At 38.9% G+C, this 18801-nt stretch overlaps 2 protein-coding genes across 2 annotated transcripts in view; both read right to left on the bottom strand.

Moving 5' to 3' along the window:
• LOC116489554 (cytochrome c oxidase assembly protein COX16 homolog, mitochondrial) overlaps window positions 1-18801 on the bottom strand; it is a 42508-nt gene that overhangs the window by 16040 nt on the left and 7667 nt on the right. Inside the window, exon 2 of the mRNA XM_032187981.1 lies at window positions 15932-16009. Within this exon, the coding sequence (XP_032043872.1) occupies window positions 15932-16009 (78 nt within the window). The remainder of the gene's footprint in view (window positions 1-15931; window positions 16010-18801) is intronic.
• Window positions 7477-18801, bottom strand: part of LOC116489552 (deubiquitinase DESI2-like) — a 75086-nt gene continuing 63761 nt past the window's right edge. Inside the window, exons 7-9 of the transcript XR_004253298.1 lie at window positions 15932-16009; window positions 10625-10713; window positions 7477-7534 (exon numbers count right to left, since the gene is read on the bottom strand). The gene's annotated coding sequence lies outside the window, so the exon portion shown is untranslated. The remainder of the gene's footprint in view (window positions 7535-10624; window positions 10714-15931; window positions 16010-18801) is intronic.

Here is an 18801-nt window from a genome sequence, read left to right as displayed (position 1 = left end):
TCAGCAAGGCCTGGATACCAATACTGAAAATACCATTTTCCAAGGCAGGCTGACCCCTCCCTACTTCAATTGTGTAGCACTTGTAGAAAAAGTGAGTGAAACATTCTCAGAGCTTACTTCACATCACGTCACTCGGAAGTGCAAGGGCAAGTACACAGACAAACCTCAAAAAAAGTTTAAAAGTTATCGAATTAGAATTTTGTCCCATTTTTGTCTCCCATTCTTTCAGACTTACCCCTACTAAACTTCAAAAGGTTCTCAAAATTCTCAGAGAGAATGACTTTAAAAATACTCTTAGGTGACTAAAGGTAATATGGGTTAAGCCCAAAAATATTCTCAGAAATCTTAGTAGGCAGCTATTTGAAGCTGTAAGCACCTTAAATCCTTTTAAAACGTGGCCATCACTTCTCATTTTAAGGCTGATATTTTGGGTTTTCCATTAGAACCAGCTGACGTATTTCCCTCCAAGCCAGACCTCTGGGTGCAGATGAGGAGCATCACGGCAGAACGAAGCACGAATACCTTGGGCTTGCAACCCCCACCAGACCAGGGACTCCTGCAGCATGCTGTGAAAATCTGTTAGCCTCTCTTCACTCTCTTGGGTAAAGAGAAATTTTTATTTGTGACACAAATATTTCTGGTATATTTACAGACCTGAATGTGCTGCTACTAAAAATTCTCTGCCTAACAAGTTTGCACTGGTCTTCAGCGACCACAGTACATTGTGGTTTAGAAGTAAATAACGTAGACAGAGAGCAACTGAAATCTGTGAATGTCACCAATTTTACCTCAAGGATATGTAAAGGATAGCTCTTGCACAAAGAAGCCTGGAGAGTAACACCACTGTCCCCTTTCAACACTGAGCATGCGAATACGAAGCAGATTAGCAGCATCGCTCCCATTCAGCCTTCGGAAAGGAGGAACGGGTTGATTCATGTTCTGATTTTCAGGGCAGCATCTCCATCACGCCTGGGTGTGCAACTTCAGTAGCCCACCTTCACAAGCAGCCACTCTTTCAGTTACAACCAGTATGCTTTATTTGTCTGTATGTACTTACTATTTGTAGCCATGGGTTTTAGTACAAGCCAAGCCTTGAGTACATTACATGCTCTAAAATTACGGGTTCCCTTGTGCTACACAACGAAACTGTCAGGAGACAACCGTGTCATGAGGGGAGGACTGCTTTTAGCAGTCTCCTCTCACATCAGTCTGTACAGTACATTGTATACTCGTGTCCAGACCAAATATTTGTACACCAAAGTCTTACAAAACTTTCCCTCTAACAAACATTTCCAGAAGACAGTAGATGTTGATACCCTAAAACAAATAAGTTATTTTTACAAAAACTTGAGTATCCTTTCTTACACCCTAACCCCCACAAAATAATATCCCACTAAAAGATTTCAGCTTTTACTTGGGAAATGAGGAAGGACGATGGATTGGCTTTAATGAACGTGAATTAAGCCTCCTCCCCTCCGTATCTGCTCACACCAGCACAAACAGATGGGACACAATTCTCCTGCAGCATCCACAACACAGACAGTCCACAGAACGACTGTTTACATGAAATTCTGCATTTTGTTCTCCCCACCCATTTTTTAAATCAAGCATCAACCAGCAGTACCACTTTGGGCCATCCCAATAAAACATCTTCTTTGAATACACTTATCACATGCCTGCTCCTCCAAATGGAAAATCAGCAATCTTGTGTGGATCAACTTAAATCTTCTTTTTGAGAAGAGAGTCCCATAAGTTGTTACAGAAGTCTATGTCATAAATATTGCAACTTGTGGTTTATGAGCAGACTGAGAAGCTGTAGACAAGGCATAAATCCCAGGACTCGGGCAGTGCCACATAAAAGCTAAACAAAGTGTCATTCTGCTGAATGAATTAAGAAAATAAAGGTCAAAGCATAAGTAAGAGGAAAGTGCAAGAGAAAACATACTGTTACATGCAACTTCATGCCCAGCATTCTTTAACTACATTATTCCTAATATTTAATACATGAAAAACGCTTGCATAAGGCTACTGCATAAGCTTAGACAGGAATACTTCTGAATAGTGGGCAGACATCTGAGATCAAATCTACAACTCAGGTTTGTGTCCTTTGACTCTTCCCTAAGATCTGCATAGAACACAGACAGTTAAACAAAAAAATATTTCATCCAGCCTCTGACAGGAATCAATGCAGACATTTCCAAAGGAGCAATATAAAAATCTTATTACAGCAGCAGTTCCCACAGTTATGGTACATGATGTGCCAGTGATCTCTCAAAATCCAAATCTTCTACTTGCTTCCAGATGGATTAAAAAAAAACCTACAATCCCAAACTCTGGACCACACATTTTCACATAATAATGCCAAGGGAAATGCAAGCTATTATGTTAAAGGCTAATACAAAGATGAAACCATCCCCTTCATCAGCAAGCACTTAAGCATATCTAGATTTCTTCATGTAAGATCATCAAATCTAACAAGGGTTCTCTAGCTCTCATTTCCGAGAAAAAAAGTACTCAAGCACTTAATCAATGATTTGTATGCTTTCGCATTCTGCTTGATTTTGCAGGTGCACATTTACTTATTTGATTTATAAAACGTAAATTAGTGCCTTAAACCCTGGCTCTGTATACGCTACCATAAATTTCATTTCACACTAAAATTCAGTGCAAAACCCGTTCTTTCTGATAGAAAACAGAGTATTCCAATACAGGAAATTAAACAAACAAACAAGGCCACAACACTAGAAGTAACAGGAAGACCTCTTTTGTGTGTGTGAAAGGTTCCTGCAAAAAAATAGGCATCTTGCTGGGTGCATGAAGATGAATCAGTCCCAGGCATAGACCCAACCACCTCTGTTATCACCTTGAGGTCAGAATGACAAATATTTCTGGTACAGGATCTCAAGGCCAGCACTCCTGAGCTTTGCTGTGTCTTAGTTCCCCCTATAGCTCAAGTACAAGTGGAGGAACTCACCGAGTATTGTGTGCAGTTTTTCCTAAATCTCATTTTTAGCTCCTTCAGAACAAGAAACAAAAGTGTAAGATCTTCCAGGTGAATTGGAAAACCATGTTTAAGACTCCAGCATAAACTACACTATGCAAGAAAGACAAAAAAAGGCTCAGCCTGCTTTTACAGTCCAAGGATTTAATGTTTTAATCTATTAGCAAAGAAAGAGGTGAAAAGCAAGGCAATGGCATTCACCTCTGGGCCACAATGCAAACCGGTGGTTGTTAACAGGAGATTTTTAACCTGGAAGAATGGAATTGCAAAATTTGTTGAATCGGCTATCACAAAGCATTGCCAGGGAAAACTGCATGAGGAGTAAGTCATCTATTTCAAAAAATATTAAAATAACTTCTCAAGGTGCCTTTGTGAAGCCTCTTTAGTATGCTATACCTGGCCTGTTACAGCCACTTAAACACTGTGAAATACAAGACCCAAACTAAATGCCCTTAAGGTATGAGTCCAGAAAAAAGGAAATGCTACAAAAGCAGTACTTAACAATTTTCCTCAAAGTGGGTATAATTTATGAAAAATACATAAAATCTACTAAAAAATTTCAACTTATTAAATATGGGTTTCATCATACCTTAACTTACCTGTGGGCACTTTGCAATGTCCTAACAAACCTGTCAAAATTCCTTACAATGCTTCTGCTGTTAATATAAATTTGTCATTTACTTTTTAGAGTGTGTTTTCTGCATATTTTGTTTAGTCCATCACCATGTTAGTTATTATTAATACTGAATTAACTAGCATATGCAAAAAGCACGTCCCATTCTAACCTGAAAACATTGATCTCTTGCATTCAGAGTCGTATCTTTACTGACAGAAGCAAAAGCTTTCATACCGAATAAAAAATGCACAAATATGAAAGGAACTGGGAAAACAGCACACACGCAGTTTAAGATTTTCCTTCCCACTCCCTTACTCATATGCTAGCCTTGGACAGAATCAGCCTCTTTGTGGTAACTCTAAAAAATAGGAAAATTCCTTAAGTTTCTGTTAAAAGCAAGCAACTTTAATATACATTTTCTTCTGCTGACTCAAAACATTCATCAATATTAATATATATGTGTAGGGTTTTAATTCTAAAAATTGTATTTTGTTATGTTTTAGGAGGCCACTTTCACAGACAATACAATTCTCAAAACACTCCGTAAGTACTGAAACAATGTCGACTTTTTTTTTTTAAGGCAATTTTAACAGAAACAGTTTTGGGAATTCATTGTGAACTTAGCCAATTTGCTTTGGTTGTCCTGAAACTGCAACTCTGCAAATAAACTATGTTTTGAAAAGAAAAAAAAACTACCAAGTTTTAATAACTGCCATCCTAAATCTCCATGTTCTAAAGGAATTATTGCCTTTAAGAAAGCTTCTCACTCTACAGCTTACATAGCACTTAAGTAAAAATACTTTCCACACTGACATCTAGTGAAGTTTTACAGTAAAAAGAAAAATCCTGTTCTATTTTGCACCCACAGAAAGCTTTTCATCTTCCAAATTAGCCACATCTCAATTACTAACTTATGTATAAAAATCACTAGAATTTGTAGCACATTTGTACATTAAGCACTCTTTTATTTTAAAAGATATCTTGCCACTATTTTTAAATAACATATTTACCTGCCAGAGTCCCAGAAATTCTGATGAGTATATTTGAGGAAGTTATCATTATAAGATCTGGGGCATATTAGAGGAAGTTAAAGATAAGATCTGGGATAATTAAACTTAAAACATATCTAATAAAGTTACTGTTTTTCCATTATGCCAGGTGAAAATTGGAGAGCTGGGCGATCACCAACCGCATGAGGTTCAATAAGAGCAAGTGCCGGGTCCTGCACCTGGGACGGGGAAACCCTGGCTGCACGTACAGACTGGGCGATGAGACGCTGGAGAGCAGCCTAGAAGAGAGGGATCTGGGGGTCATGGTAGACAGCAAGTTGAATATGAGCCAGCAGTGTGCCCTGGCAGCCAGGAGGGCCAACCGTGTCCTGGGGTGCATCAAGCACGGCATCGCTAGTAGGTCAAGGGAGGTGATTGTCCCGCTCTACTCTGCGCTGGTGCGGCCTCACCTCGAGTACTGTGTGCAGTTCTGGGCACCACAGTATAAAAAGGACATGAAACTGTTGGAGAGTGTCCAGAGGAGGGCTACGAAGATGGTGAAAGGCCTGGAGGGGAAGACGTACGAGGAACGGCTGAGGTCACTGGGCCTGTTCAGCCTGGAGAAGAGGAGGCTGAGGGGAGACCTCATCACAGTCTACAACTTCCTCGTAAGGGGGTGTCGAGAGGCAGGAGACCTTTTCTCCATTAACACCAGTGACAGGACCCGCGGGAACAGGGTTAAGCTGAGGCAGGGGAAATTTAGGCTTGACATCAGGAGGGGGTTCTTCACAGAAAGGGTGGTTGCACACTGGAACAGGCTCCCCAGGGAAGTGGTCACTGCACCGAGCCTGTCTGAATTTAAGAAGAGATTGGACTGTGCACTTAGTCACATGGTCTGAACTTTTGGGTAGACCTGTGCGATGTCAAGAGTTGGACTTGATGATCCTTAAGGGTCCCTTCCAACTCAGGATATTCTATGCTTCTAAAATCTGCAGTTCCCATTTCCCAGTAGGTGTTCTGATCAGTTGGATCTTGTTGCTTAAGGTATTTTTTCAAATCTAACATATCTATTTGTAGAAAACAAACAAAAACACCATAAAAGAAACATGTCATACTTCCAATATTAAAAAAAAAAATACTGTAAGACTCAACAACAGCTATCAGAAAGCAGATCCCCAAGCCCTCTGGCTATTATTGTACTTTTAAGGGCTAAACATCCAACACCAAAAAATGAAGCCATCCACAACTTTACTAAGTTCAATGTGAATTATGAATGAAAAACACTTTAATTCATACACTTAAGATATTATTAATATCTTAGGCAAGTTCTCTCTCTTCTCTATGCAGTATCTGCAAAGCTTGTATTCATTCCTACATTCTCTCCATAATCAATGAAGAAAGAAAGAGTCCTTTGGGAATACCTAAATTAGCCTCCTGCTCTGAATCATCACAGAGGATGGAAGGCTGTATGATACACATGCGTATTCTTTGAGGGTTTAAAAGTGGACAGACTGTTAAAGAGAGCCCATGAATTTGTTGGCCCCAGAGCTGTCAGTCTACCCGCACAGGGACAACAAACTCAAATGCCTTCTACCCTCCTGAAGCTGCCCTCCAGGGAGGCAAGACACACTCTTACACCAGCTACAATGTTAATTTCGGCACTCATTAAAGGTTCTAAAAGCAAAGTCTCATTTTTATGCCCCATCAAACTAAGGCAGTTAAGAACTGCCTGACACAACTTACAGGAGGCTCAGTGCTGACTCCAGGGAAAATATATCGCCTATTGAATCACAAGCACAACTATAAATGCCTTGTGCAGTGGCAGATTTTTGAAGAGAGACGGATTATATGTTTTCCCTTCTCATTAGTGATTGCACTCCAGACAAGAGTTTGGGTTCTGCTGTTTCAGACTGCCACGTAACCCGTAGCTTGGAACAGAACCAGTTGACTTGAGACTTTACAGCTTCAAAACACAAAGGGGAAGAAAGGAAAGGTGCACTCAGAGATCACACTTAAAATGGAAAGATTCACTCCCAGGCAAAGTGTTTTCAACACTCCCTTGGTAAAAAACGTTAAGATCTTCAAGTCAAAAGCAGCAGAAAATCCTGGTCTAGGGACTGGGACCTCGGTACTTGAGCTCCAATCTGCTGAGACCAGTGCCATCAGCTTCACAACAGGAGTCTGGAAAGCTAGTTGTCTTCTGGTGCTTGAGGGAGGTGAGGGGGAAAAACAGCTGGATATTAAATATGTTTTGGCTAAAAGCTGCCTGAAGCTAAATTACACACTTGTAATCACTTCAATTGCAAGGCAGAAATACTAGTAATTAATTGTGTCAATGTGACAGGATTTAAAACAACCAAACAGAATTCTTGGTACTGTATAAAATGTAAAAATCTGAAATCTATCAACATTTTATAAACTGAAATTAGTTCCACTTACAATGGCAGCAGAATGAGTTTCTCCAGTTAATAGCCTCCTCTTCATCTGAATCTAATCTTGACAACAGAAAAGAAACACCATAAAGAATTATGAAATGGAAAAATGGCTTCTGTTTAAAAATGAGGAACTCAGAATACTTGCACTCTATTTCATATTTTGTCACAGAGAAGCTCAGTAATCTGAGGTAAAGCTGCCAGATGTCCAGCTTTCTCCAGACGCAGCCTTTTTTTTCCACCCAGAAATTCTGTCCAGACAGAAAAAAAAGAGAAATTTGGCCATTTGCCTGGAATTTCCAGATGCTGGGCAGCATAGTCATGCAGTAGCTCTGACGCGGTTGCTAGATGCTTGGAAATCCTGCAGAATGTGTGTGTGTGATGGGACTGTCACACTTCCAAAGAGAGTTACCTTGTGTGCAGCTATGCAGAACATACCTAGCATGCTGCATTTACTGAGTACTCCAGATAGGATCCAAGTTCTGTCCTCAGTTTCCTGGACAAAAAAAAAAAGAGCAAGCCCTCACATGAAGTATTCTCCCTACAGCAATCTTCTAAATGCACCCACATGCATACATACACAAGAAATTTGGAACAGCACATGGGGTCACCAGGGTATTTACTAGTTCAGGACAGGTAACATAGCAGTGGTCACATTGCTGCTACACACATCTCAGGATTCAGAACTAGACTTACAGGGACCTAGCACCCGGTTGCACAGCAAAATCCGCAGCATGAATTAAACTTGGAAATTAAAAAAAAAAAAAAAAATGAGATTGAGATGCCTAGAAGGGGGATACACGCTAGGCAGCAACTGGAGCAGCAGTAACTAGAGACAAACAACAGGAAAGGCTGAAGAGCTTCCCAGAGAAATTAAATGTGCCTTTAAACTCTCATAAACATCCTGGGCAAGGGCCTTCTGACTGAAAAAGAAGGTACCAGAAAGCAGCCATACTTCTACAGGCATTTTGCATGAAGCCTCATAGCTTGTAATCATCAGCTGACCTTGCTGAGATCACATTTCACTAACGCAGATTGAGAAATATCTGTTTAATGGAACCTAAAAGATTTAATAGATGCCAAGCATGCAGCACCCTGAAAGCTCTGGTACCAGAGAGCTTGGCCAAAAGCAGAGTATTAAGGATATAGCAGATTTTCAGTCCAACAGTGATACACAGACAGCTACGGAATGGAAATTTTAGGGAAAAAAAAACTTTAGATCTAGACAGATATTAAGCCCTTGAATCTTTTATGTATAGTGGGAAAATTGAGTTAAAGACACAACACCTCTCCACCTCTCAAATACATTTTTATATCATTCAAATAATGTCTGTTAATGTATCCTTACAAATGAGACACAGCATGACATCCTAGCATCCTAGGTAGAAAAAAAAAAATGTCATTTCTACACTAGTAGTAGTCATTGCATACTCAGTCACTAATAAGTAACGGCTTTCCTTCACAGAAGAAACCTATGAAAAAAGCTTGATGAGGGTTTAGTGAAATAATTTATCATGGAAACTCCGAAGATTATTATTTAGGGTCTGTGGCCAAACTCAGCATAATTAACAATAAATTTTCACATTCATTGCCAAAAAATATTGTGGCACAGTATTACCAGACTGTGCTAAATATTCATTAAAATAAAAAAAGTTATTTCGAAGTTAAAAATTAGTACCACTTTAATTCTTCCTCAGTGAACACATATTACCAAATAATACTGTTTTATTATCATCATCACATCCTGATTTGATGAGATTTCCTCAACTTTTAACAACTGTAGCAAGGTTCTAAGCGCCCATTGCTGTTTCAGGTAATTAGTATAAGTCTTCTGGTATTGACAGGTCTCCTGGTTTCATAAGAACAGGATAGATAGGCTGGGTCTCATTTTTCTTCAACTAGAAACATTATGATGTGAAAAGGGCAGCTGTGGGCAATACATTATCTCCAGGCTGTCCTACAGTGCTTTACGCTGTTTGTGGTGACAATACTCAGAGGGACTAGGTGGATCCAATCACTGGAAGCCATTCTAAAACATATACACAATGTCAGCCTCAGAATGGAGCAACAAAACTGTTACTGAGCATCAGGCTGACTACATAGTTGGCTTTTGGATTGTTAATATGCTAAACCAAAAGGATGTCTGAAAAAATGAAAATATACGTGCCTGTCTGGTACAGCAAATTCGGCAAGCACCTGTTTATACATGAAGTGGGAAAGTAATCTGAGCTCAAGCAAAATGGATTAGTTTTTCCTGAAATCAATGAAAAATACATGAAGCCCAACATTAGCAGCTGAACCTCAAAATCTTCAAGAACAGCATGGATAGAGAGCTTATTTCCATACAGTCCCTCTGGACTGAACCGAAACAGCAGAAAACTGATGTCTGAACATCTGGTAACACCACAATACAGAGCATGAAAAGCTCTGCTACCCCTTCATTTCTGTGCCATATTGTAGGACTGAAATTACTACCTTGGATAATTCTGAACCACGGTCAAAAGATGTAGCAATTTCCAAATTCTCCCTGCCAACAGGGGCCAGGCTGCTTCACTTAACATCCAATTCTAAAACCCTCCACTAAGCAGGCCACGCTTGAAAGCAAGGTCTGCTTTAATTTAGCAAAATGTTCTTCATTACATAAAGACAAATGACGGGCAAAGATTTTTTTTCTGCTATAAGCAATCATAAATGTACGCCTCTTTGCATTCTCTAAAGAACCAAGCAACACTTCAGTGTTTTATTTTCTTAATTTTTAGAGGACCTAGGGCCAAGCTCTTTAATTAATTTAGTCTCTGAAAATCACCTAAATCAACTTACACAAGGAAATTAGCCAAATTAGTTTGTCTTCATTAAACTTGTGACTCAGGCCACCCTGACCTGCTTAAGTATAAAAAAAAAAGCCAATATCAATGCCCATGCTTGTGTAATTAGCTTACTGAAACCAATTAAATGCATGAAAGTGCATTATAAATAAATAAATGCTAGATAAATGCTAGTTGAGAAGACTTAATTATTCCTCCAAGTTCAGTGACAGACATGGACACTAAAATGATTACGTATTTCCTTGCTGACAAGCTTCGAAAAGATACCTTCCCCATCCAAAAAATCCACCAAGCATCAATTAAAGAGATTTTTATGTTCTTTTTTTTTCCACACTCGAACCAAACAGGATCTTTTTAACACTACCTCCTACAGCATTACGGAAGAGGCAGAAGGAAACTCTCTAGAATCACATTACACCTCAAAGAGGATCAGCAGATGAAATGAGTTCCTTCAACTTCAGCCCATTCCTACTGGTTTGCCAATGAAGCTCCAGGGAAGGAACATTTAGGGCAAGCCTCATCTTACCTAGTTGTAGCTATCTAAACTTTAGATCTGAAGCATGAAAATTCTGTTTAAACTCCTCTTACAATCAACTGAGTAGAGATAGATGGGTATTTCTAGAGGCAATAAATGCTACTTTTAAGATATGCATCCAAAAATGGAACTAACTCTTCTGCATCTGAAGTCGTGCAAAGGTTTATATCACCTACCGTTCACTGGTCAAATTAAATACACCCACATGCAAAGGATGGCAACTCACCTCACTGAAAAGTGGCAACAATAAAGCGTTGAGCTCAAGCACTCTACTTTTCCCGCAGTCAAAACAGAATGTCTTCCTCAAGCATCTCCCTGAAAATGGAATTAAGCTTATTGCAGAGGAATTTCTGTCTCAAACCACCAAGCTATCTGAAATAGCTGTCTGGATAGCTATTTCAAACTAGGCTTTTCATTCAAGACAACGGAAACATGATCAAGATGAGTCCTAGACAGTGCATTGCATTGCATACATACATTTAGAGTTATAATTTCACTTACGTAACTCTAATAATACAAATAATCCAATTTAGACTATTTTAAATTAACACTGTTAGCATTTATTGTGACCTTAACACCAGAAAGGGGTGTTGACACACCTGGAACTCTAGAGGATGATTTTGGAACAAAATCAAGCAGAAAATCTTCAGAAAATCAAAGACAGCTGAGCAAATGGTATGACCTGAGCAGGCAGCAATAGTTACACCCATTAGTTACCATAAGAACTACACCATGTTATTTCTCCAGTCCAGCCAATCACAAGAACTTTACCTATCCAGATTACTCCTTGAAATCGTGAAGTCACTCAAGTTTTGCCAAGAGCTTATGATCTTTGGGAACACCAAGGTATAATACGATTTCAAGCACAGATATTTATCCATTAAGAACTGCAATGAAAACACCTTGCAATCTTCAGTCAGTTGACTAATTTGGGGGAAAAAATGTGAAAATCACACCTTTACATCCTGCTACAATACTGTTTGCTATCCCAGTAAATCCTTATTATCTTTGATAGCTTTGCAAATAGTTTTTTTTTTTTTTTTTTTTTAACACAGCTGCAGGTCCTCAAGTAAGGTGAACAAGACAGCTATGATAAAGCAGCTCTATCTTGCTCAGGTAGATATAACAATACATTTAACGATGGGGACAATCTGTTCACAGTCAACAACTATATGTTTGAAAAAAAAAATGGCATTGCTTTGGGCATTTTAAATGCTACAGACCCATTCAGGGTCTTAAGCAATTTTGTTTTTAAATCTCCACCTCACATAAAATATATTATTTAAAAGGAAAAAAAAACACACACACACACAAATGCATTCAAATCGGCAGATCCCCCTCCTTGCATATTCAGAAGAAAATGCTGGACTGATTTCCCAGACTTTCCTGAGGCAAATGCCAGTTATGATCTCACCTGATAAAAAGGTCTTATGGAAACAGGTAATTTTTTGCTCCTATTTCCACCTGAAATATTTCACCCTGACCCAAAGCACTTGAACTAATGGATCTCACCTGAGGAAGTACTTTTTAAAAAAATACTAATTTGAATTTAAATAATTCTATTTGAACTAATTAACTACCCTATTCTCTATGTAAATTAGAGCAGCATTAATTATCTTCCTCTTACAGAGAAAGTGAGACTCACTAAAATTCAGTGACTGCTTCCTACAGTCACTTAATACCTCAGTAAGACAGAAAACATTACCTGGATTTCTTAGCATTCTACTTTAGAGGTGTACTCGCTTTGTTTAGGACAAAATAAAATGAAAAGTGAATCAGAATCTACATAGCTTATAATCACTGAAGAGGTCAGTCAGTACTGTAATGCTTTTATATATTCCACAATAGGAACTATTTGCAGACTTCAAAGGCCCATTGATGTTTTGCATCCTGTCAAAATGATCTAGAGACTCCAGGTTTCCTAGAAGTGCTCCTGCTGGATGTGCCCTGAAGGAATTTGCTTCCTATCTCCTCCCTGTACTCTGAGAACCTGACTCACAATAACTCCACTTCAATAAAGCCATACCACTTAAAAATAAAAATTCTGTTTTATTAGTCAAAACAGTTTGCTGAGAGACTAAAAGCCTAGATTTCCCCAGGTAGTTAAAACTTTGCTTCCCTTCAGCCCTTCACAGTAACCATCTGTTAATGGTACAAACCATGAAGTCATTACTCTTGCCCAAGATTCTTACATCCAGAATTAGATCTGAAACAGCAAGTCTCTATCATGCCTTGAATGACAACAGTGGGCACACAGTAAACAAGCAATTACTATATACTTGAAATTATTATACACTTGAAAGGGAACATTTTCTGTATATTAAATGGAAGTGACATTTTCAGTTTTAAAACACTTCTTAAAGAAGTATCACTAGTCAATTACATACGCAACATTAAAGTAAGACAAAGAAAGGGCCTGGTTTTCTGATTGAGAATAAAGATGTTTGGAAAGATGCCTATACAAAACTACTCATTTCTCCTCCATTAATCCAATGTGATTTTCCCGTAAGCATACCTGGTTTGCTATACCCAATTTCAATTTGCATAAATTCTTCCCAGAAAAGAAACAATTACCCAACCTAATGATTTCTCCATTAATGGACATTTTGGCAACAACAGGTATTGCAGAAGTCCTTGATTAGTTTCAGGAGAATTCTGACTGGCATAAACAGGCATTTACATCAATAAGTGCCTCAGCACAAATTTGCTTTAAATGCAGGATACCCGGTGTCCTGAGGGAGTACAGCTGATCTAGGTATGCCAAGTAAATTAAGGTATACCCAAAATGTTAGGGTTTTTTTTTGGCTTTTGAAAGACATGCACTCAAACAATGCCCTGATATCCAGAGATGCTATTCTAACTGGATAAAACATCCATTCTTGCCTCCAGCCCCTCTCCAACTGCAGCTCTGTCCCCGTACCAACCCTCACCCCACTCATGAGTCAAGCCTCTGCCGCAGATACCAAGGCATGGCCCAGATGACCAAGAGGACAGAGGTCCTTCTGCAGCCCATTCCTGCTACAGCTCTAAACTCTGTTTCTCTCTCAACCTGAATCCTACTCCCAACCCACTGCATCATCACCAAACCATATTCCCTCCGAAGTCCAAACCACCATTTTCTCTTGAATTTTAAGTTACTTTTCAAGGAATGTTCTTCAAAACACCGTTTTATACGATAAGTCAGTTTGACATTAATAACATAGGTGATGTCACTAATGCAGCTTTTGTTCATTGAATTACAAGAATACAAAGAGAAAGTAGCAGGTAACCCGTCAGCCACTAAAACACAGAAACTAATTCAACTGAAAAAGGAAAAGGAGAAATAGTTTTAAAGGGAAGGGATCACAGTTTAGCATTTTAAATGTACTAGATATACCACAAAAGGAGCATCTAAGTCCTGCCTATCTAGCAGTTTAATTAGCAAGAAAACAAGTTTAGCAGTCATGCTCACAAAATGAGGTGTACAGTACTTTCAACATCCTTAATATACAATCAAAAAAGATAGACACTCAGGTATTACAAATCCTAACCTACATCCGGATGGCTTGCTTAACTTTTTGCAACCTCAATTTTTTTTCAGCAGTAAAATGGAAATAATGTCTCAGTGAATTAGAATGGCTCTTAACTCTTTATGGGCCTAGAAGCAAAAACGAATGAAATACATTGCTTTAATTTGTCTATAACTAGCCCAAAGTTGGTGTTGGTGGTTCTCAGCCAATACTGCATTGTTCTTTATCTAAATTGCACGTACTCTTAAATAAAATCATAATGAAAAGAAAAAGAAAATACAAAAGAGATGCTGTAGCCTTAACTAGTACAGGCTGTAGCAAAATCCAGATGGCCTCTTTTAACTTTTCAGAGAACTCCAGGGTGCAGTAGCTTCCCCTCAGAGCTTTCATGTACTGCCTAATTCAGTGATGCTTCCCTTGATTATACATGCTGGGACACAGAGCCCCATAGATGCGAACAAACACATCTATTACTTTGATTTTTCTCTGTGCTGTGGTCACTGTCCAGATCATGGAGGCCAAATGTAATCACCGAGTATGAATCTGACCAAGAAACTGACAGAAACAACAGGCAAATTCTTGCCTCTGCTGTGATCCCCATCTGGATAGAGGAAAACTTAGCTACAGCTGGTCCTGAAAGCCCAGGCCTGAAAGAAAATAACTTCCCAGCACACAGCTCTGTAGAAAAGAGTTGTAAGATCACCCTCCCATTTTAAGGGCTGCCTCAAGTATGGGACTGAGCAGAAGTGGGCCGTGTGGTGCCTCAAAGGCCGCGGTCAGGTATGCAACACAAGGAACAACAGAGGGCAAATGAAGTAATTCAGATGGCCCACAACAAGGTCTAAGACAAAATATGGGAATCTCCAAACCCTGAACAGGTGAAGATCTGGAAGATTTGGTCACAGTAGATAGCTGCTCTAAGCCCATTCTTTCCTAGGTTACAAACTCTTGTCACAGACCTCTCAGGCACAGTGTCTGGAGTCTTACACAAACTCTTCTTACACAAAGTGCTACACAGTCTTTAAAAAAGCTTCAGGTCACCTGCAAGTCAGCAGCACTGAGACCTCAAAGCTTCTCTGCATTGTAGTATGCAAGCCTGCTGTTGCAAAGTTAGACACACCAAATCAGTACTACTTCCTACTTAACTGGCATGCTCCTTTCAGATCATTTCACACATAATTTGGAACTAATGGTACACTTGGAGACATAAGTAGCACTGGTAAACAAGCCACTTCTCTCATTCAGAAGGTTTCCAGCACATTTAAAGAAAGGCTTCTTCCACATAGTACATTTTGCCATGGGGAGTAAAGATTAGTTCCTGTTTCTGTCACAGAGCTTAAAGAACAGGATGTAGCACAATGTTAAAGGTAGCTGCTTATGTCAGTCAACTTGAAGCCAAGCATCCCCCCAAAATTCAACACTGTTTACTCAACACCAAATAGTTTGAAAACAGAACCAAAAGATTATTGTGCATCTTCTAAAATAATTTTTTTTTTTAGTCTAGATTAGGTATAAAAACTTCATAATTTAACCTCTCCTAACCTCTAATCTGTATCTCCCCTCTTCGTTTAAAACCATTCCCCCTTGTCCTGTCATTATCTGCCCGAGCAAAAAGTTGCTCCCCATCTTTTTTGTAAGTCCCCTTTAAGTATTGAAAAACTGTAATAAGGTCACTCCTGAGCCTTCTCTTCTTCAGGCTGAACAGCCCCAGGAGTGAAGAAATAGGAAGATGTGCTACACTTCCTTTCTCCACACTCAGAATTGCCATTTATAATCAATATAAGGAACCACATTATTTATGTTGATCATTTTCCAGAGACAGCAAAAAGACTTGTCATTATTTCAGCCTCTATTGTTATCTACACTGCTCACTGCCTAAGAGCCCCTGGTGTAGCCCAGGGTTCAGTGGTGAAAGGCATTAACGTGTCCCAGTACTAACAGTTTGCTTATCCTAGCAAACTATCCTTTATAAGTCAGCACATATGCAAAATGAAATGAAGAGTAAAGAAAACCATTTCAAGTACCGTGCCATGTAGTTTGTGGACATCGTATCTTATTTGAGCAAATTCACGGAGTCCAAAAGATCCCCCAACAAGATACAGCTGGAAAACAACAAAATGAAAATACGAGTTAGGACTAATGCAAAAAGAGCACATCACATACTGGCCCACTTCATTTAGCAAGGCGCTCTGCTATTCTTCCAGCAGAAACAGGAACTAAAGAAAACAAAATGGAGCAAACGTATAGGAGACGAAAGAGTGTGTGGAATGTCAGAGATTTTTCTTTCACTCTGGGACAGGATTTCACAAATTCCTTCCTTCACACACCAACAGCTGCATCACGACTCCCATCCTCTAGAAACTTCGTCTCCTCTTACCCCTTTTTTACCTCCCCATATGGCTTCCTGACATAACTGCAACAAAGGAACCTTTTGTTACTGCCACAGCATTTATTCCCATCATTTTCAAGCTCTGTGGGGAAGTAACAATGCCGCGTTGACTGGCTCTGATGTCTGCGTGTTCCAGATCTAATTAAGCTTCTGAGCAGACTGGCTCACTGGAATTGTGGTTCAGTGATACATTATCAACTAAGCTAAGAAATCACATCCAGCACACCTGCACCATTATTATTGCCTCCTTAGTTGTCTTATAATTCCCTCCATACCTGCAAAGCTTATTAAAGAGAGTAATACAAGGATTAAGGGGGGGAGTGCTTCATAGCAGCATTAAAAAAATTATTATTCTTTCTTATGGCAGAGGGATATCATAAAATTGCCTATGTACTTTTATCGTTGAAAATGGACAGATCAACCAAAAGATCAAAAATTATTAACAAACACCATGAATGACTTAAAAACTAGCTTAGAAATCTCTCTACTTTGTGGAAGAATCAGGTTTTTTCACTGTTGCTCTGACATGACAGACTTTTTCTGCTGTTCTCTGCTCAGGCTGAAAGGCCTCACATCTACAGATGAGCATCTTAAGGACGGCTGCAGAAGCAAAAGGAAGGGGAGACGACCAACCTATTTTGACTCTTCTACCTGTTACAGTCCTTCATTACAGGCTGCTGCTGCACTGACAGCCATTCTCTGTGCAATGATGGTTGATTCTTGATATACATTAGGTTTGCTGCAATGGCTTGTGTCCAATGATTGTTATAATTATGCTGCGCAGGTAGTTAAAAGGGTATGTGCTTTCCAAACAGTATGCTATCCTAAGTTCAGGCCACTGAAGCCACAAAACCATATGCATTCAAATAAAAATAAATAAATAAATAAATAAATAAATAAATAAATAAATAAGCCTTCTACACTTATTCCTTCCATTTATTCTTTCTAAAAGGTGCAGGAATAAGGGATTTTCCATCAAGCAGATAAAGCTACTCAGAAACAGGCACGTTTGAAGAATTCATGTTGTTCTTGCAGATACTGAATCATCAATATATGTAGCAGAGAAGTATTAAAGGGAAAAGAATGTCTTTCTCACATATAACTACTTTGTTAAGAAAGAATAACAAGAAACAAAAAATAAAAGTATTCAAATTGGTTAAAAATAATGTGAATATTAAGATATATTCAGTCAAAGCAGGTTTGTCAGCTGAAGGTATGGTATCTTCATACCATATGCTGGAAGTCTCAAGGATCAGCCAATAATTGAATGTTACTATGGCTGACACCTATCAGCTAATGAAAACCTATGCTAATTCTTTAAGTCCTAGTGAGTATTCTGTTAATTAACAGCCTATGAGTTAATTTAAACTTCATGTCCTAACAAACAGGAATCTGTAGTAGTATAGACAAGATTACGGCTGCTACAAACTACAGCTTCTGTTTGTCTTGTCAGTGAGGGGCTGTGGTGGAGCACAAGCAGCTGCACTAGAACTGGTTCAGTGCACAGCTGGTAAAGTAGGTAGAAAGTAGAAATTATGATGTCACTTCAAAATTAATTTGTCCAACAACAGGCTTGCATAAAGTACATTGTTATGAGATGCAACATGAACAAAACCATGCTCCAACTAAAATAAATAATACATTTTTTTTAAGCTTTGATAATTTAAAACTATGTAATGTACATCATAGCTAGGGGAAATCAGGTAGATGGCTGTTGCATGAAATAAGTCATGTTTCTCATTTTGTCTCATCACATTCTATCACTTGTTTGACAGCAAACATCCATTATAAACTGCAGTTTACGTTTGCAGCTATATCCATGTTAAAAATTTGAGACTCACACCTCTCCTCCGTAAGACAAGTTTTGGCCTGAAACTGTAATTTTACTTAGAACTCTTTATGCTGCTAAAGGGAAGGAAGAGAAAGGAAACACTTGGACTCTGATCTACTTTTGCTCTTCATACAGCACAAGCAGTATGGCCAGCCTGGCCTGTCAGACATTTTGCTTGTCAGACCTTACCAACAAAGTTGCCTTTACATTTCCAATCCTGCAATGGTGAATTGATCTTTCAATGAACCATCAGTTCAGCTGTGCCAGAGTCAAAGCCCACTGATGCTGTAAGGAACTACAGCTGACACTGAAATATTACACAGCGTAAGGCTGGAAGGTTAGGATTCAGATTATATAAAAGCACTGAATATACATAAAATATGAAGATATTTACAATTATATTTGATCAATGTTTTAAAGAACCACGCACAATGTCTTCATCGCAAAAACAGACCCAAATCAGCCACATTTAGCACTTAGTTAACCAGCCAACAGCATGGGAATACAGTTAGCCAACAGCACTGAGCATGAATTCCCTTTATCTCCACGTGCCACAGCAGCAATGGGCAGCTTTTCAGTCAATTATATTTTTAAAACCATGTTCAAAAGCCAATAAAAGCCATGATAGAGAAAGTATCAATGAGTTTACACAACTATAACAGCAGTAAAGGTAG

The sequence above is a fragment of the Aythya fuligula genome, chromosome 5 (genome assembly GCF_009819795.1).
Source record: "Aythya fuligula isolate bAytFul2 chromosome 5, bAytFul2.pri, whole genome shotgun sequence".
NCBI classification, from domain to species: Eukaryota; Metazoa; Chordata; class Aves; order Anseriformes; family Anatidae; genus Aythya; species Aythya fuligula.
Note: the sequence above shows the minus strand (reverse complement) of the source record. Positions and strands in the feature narration are given on the sequence as shown.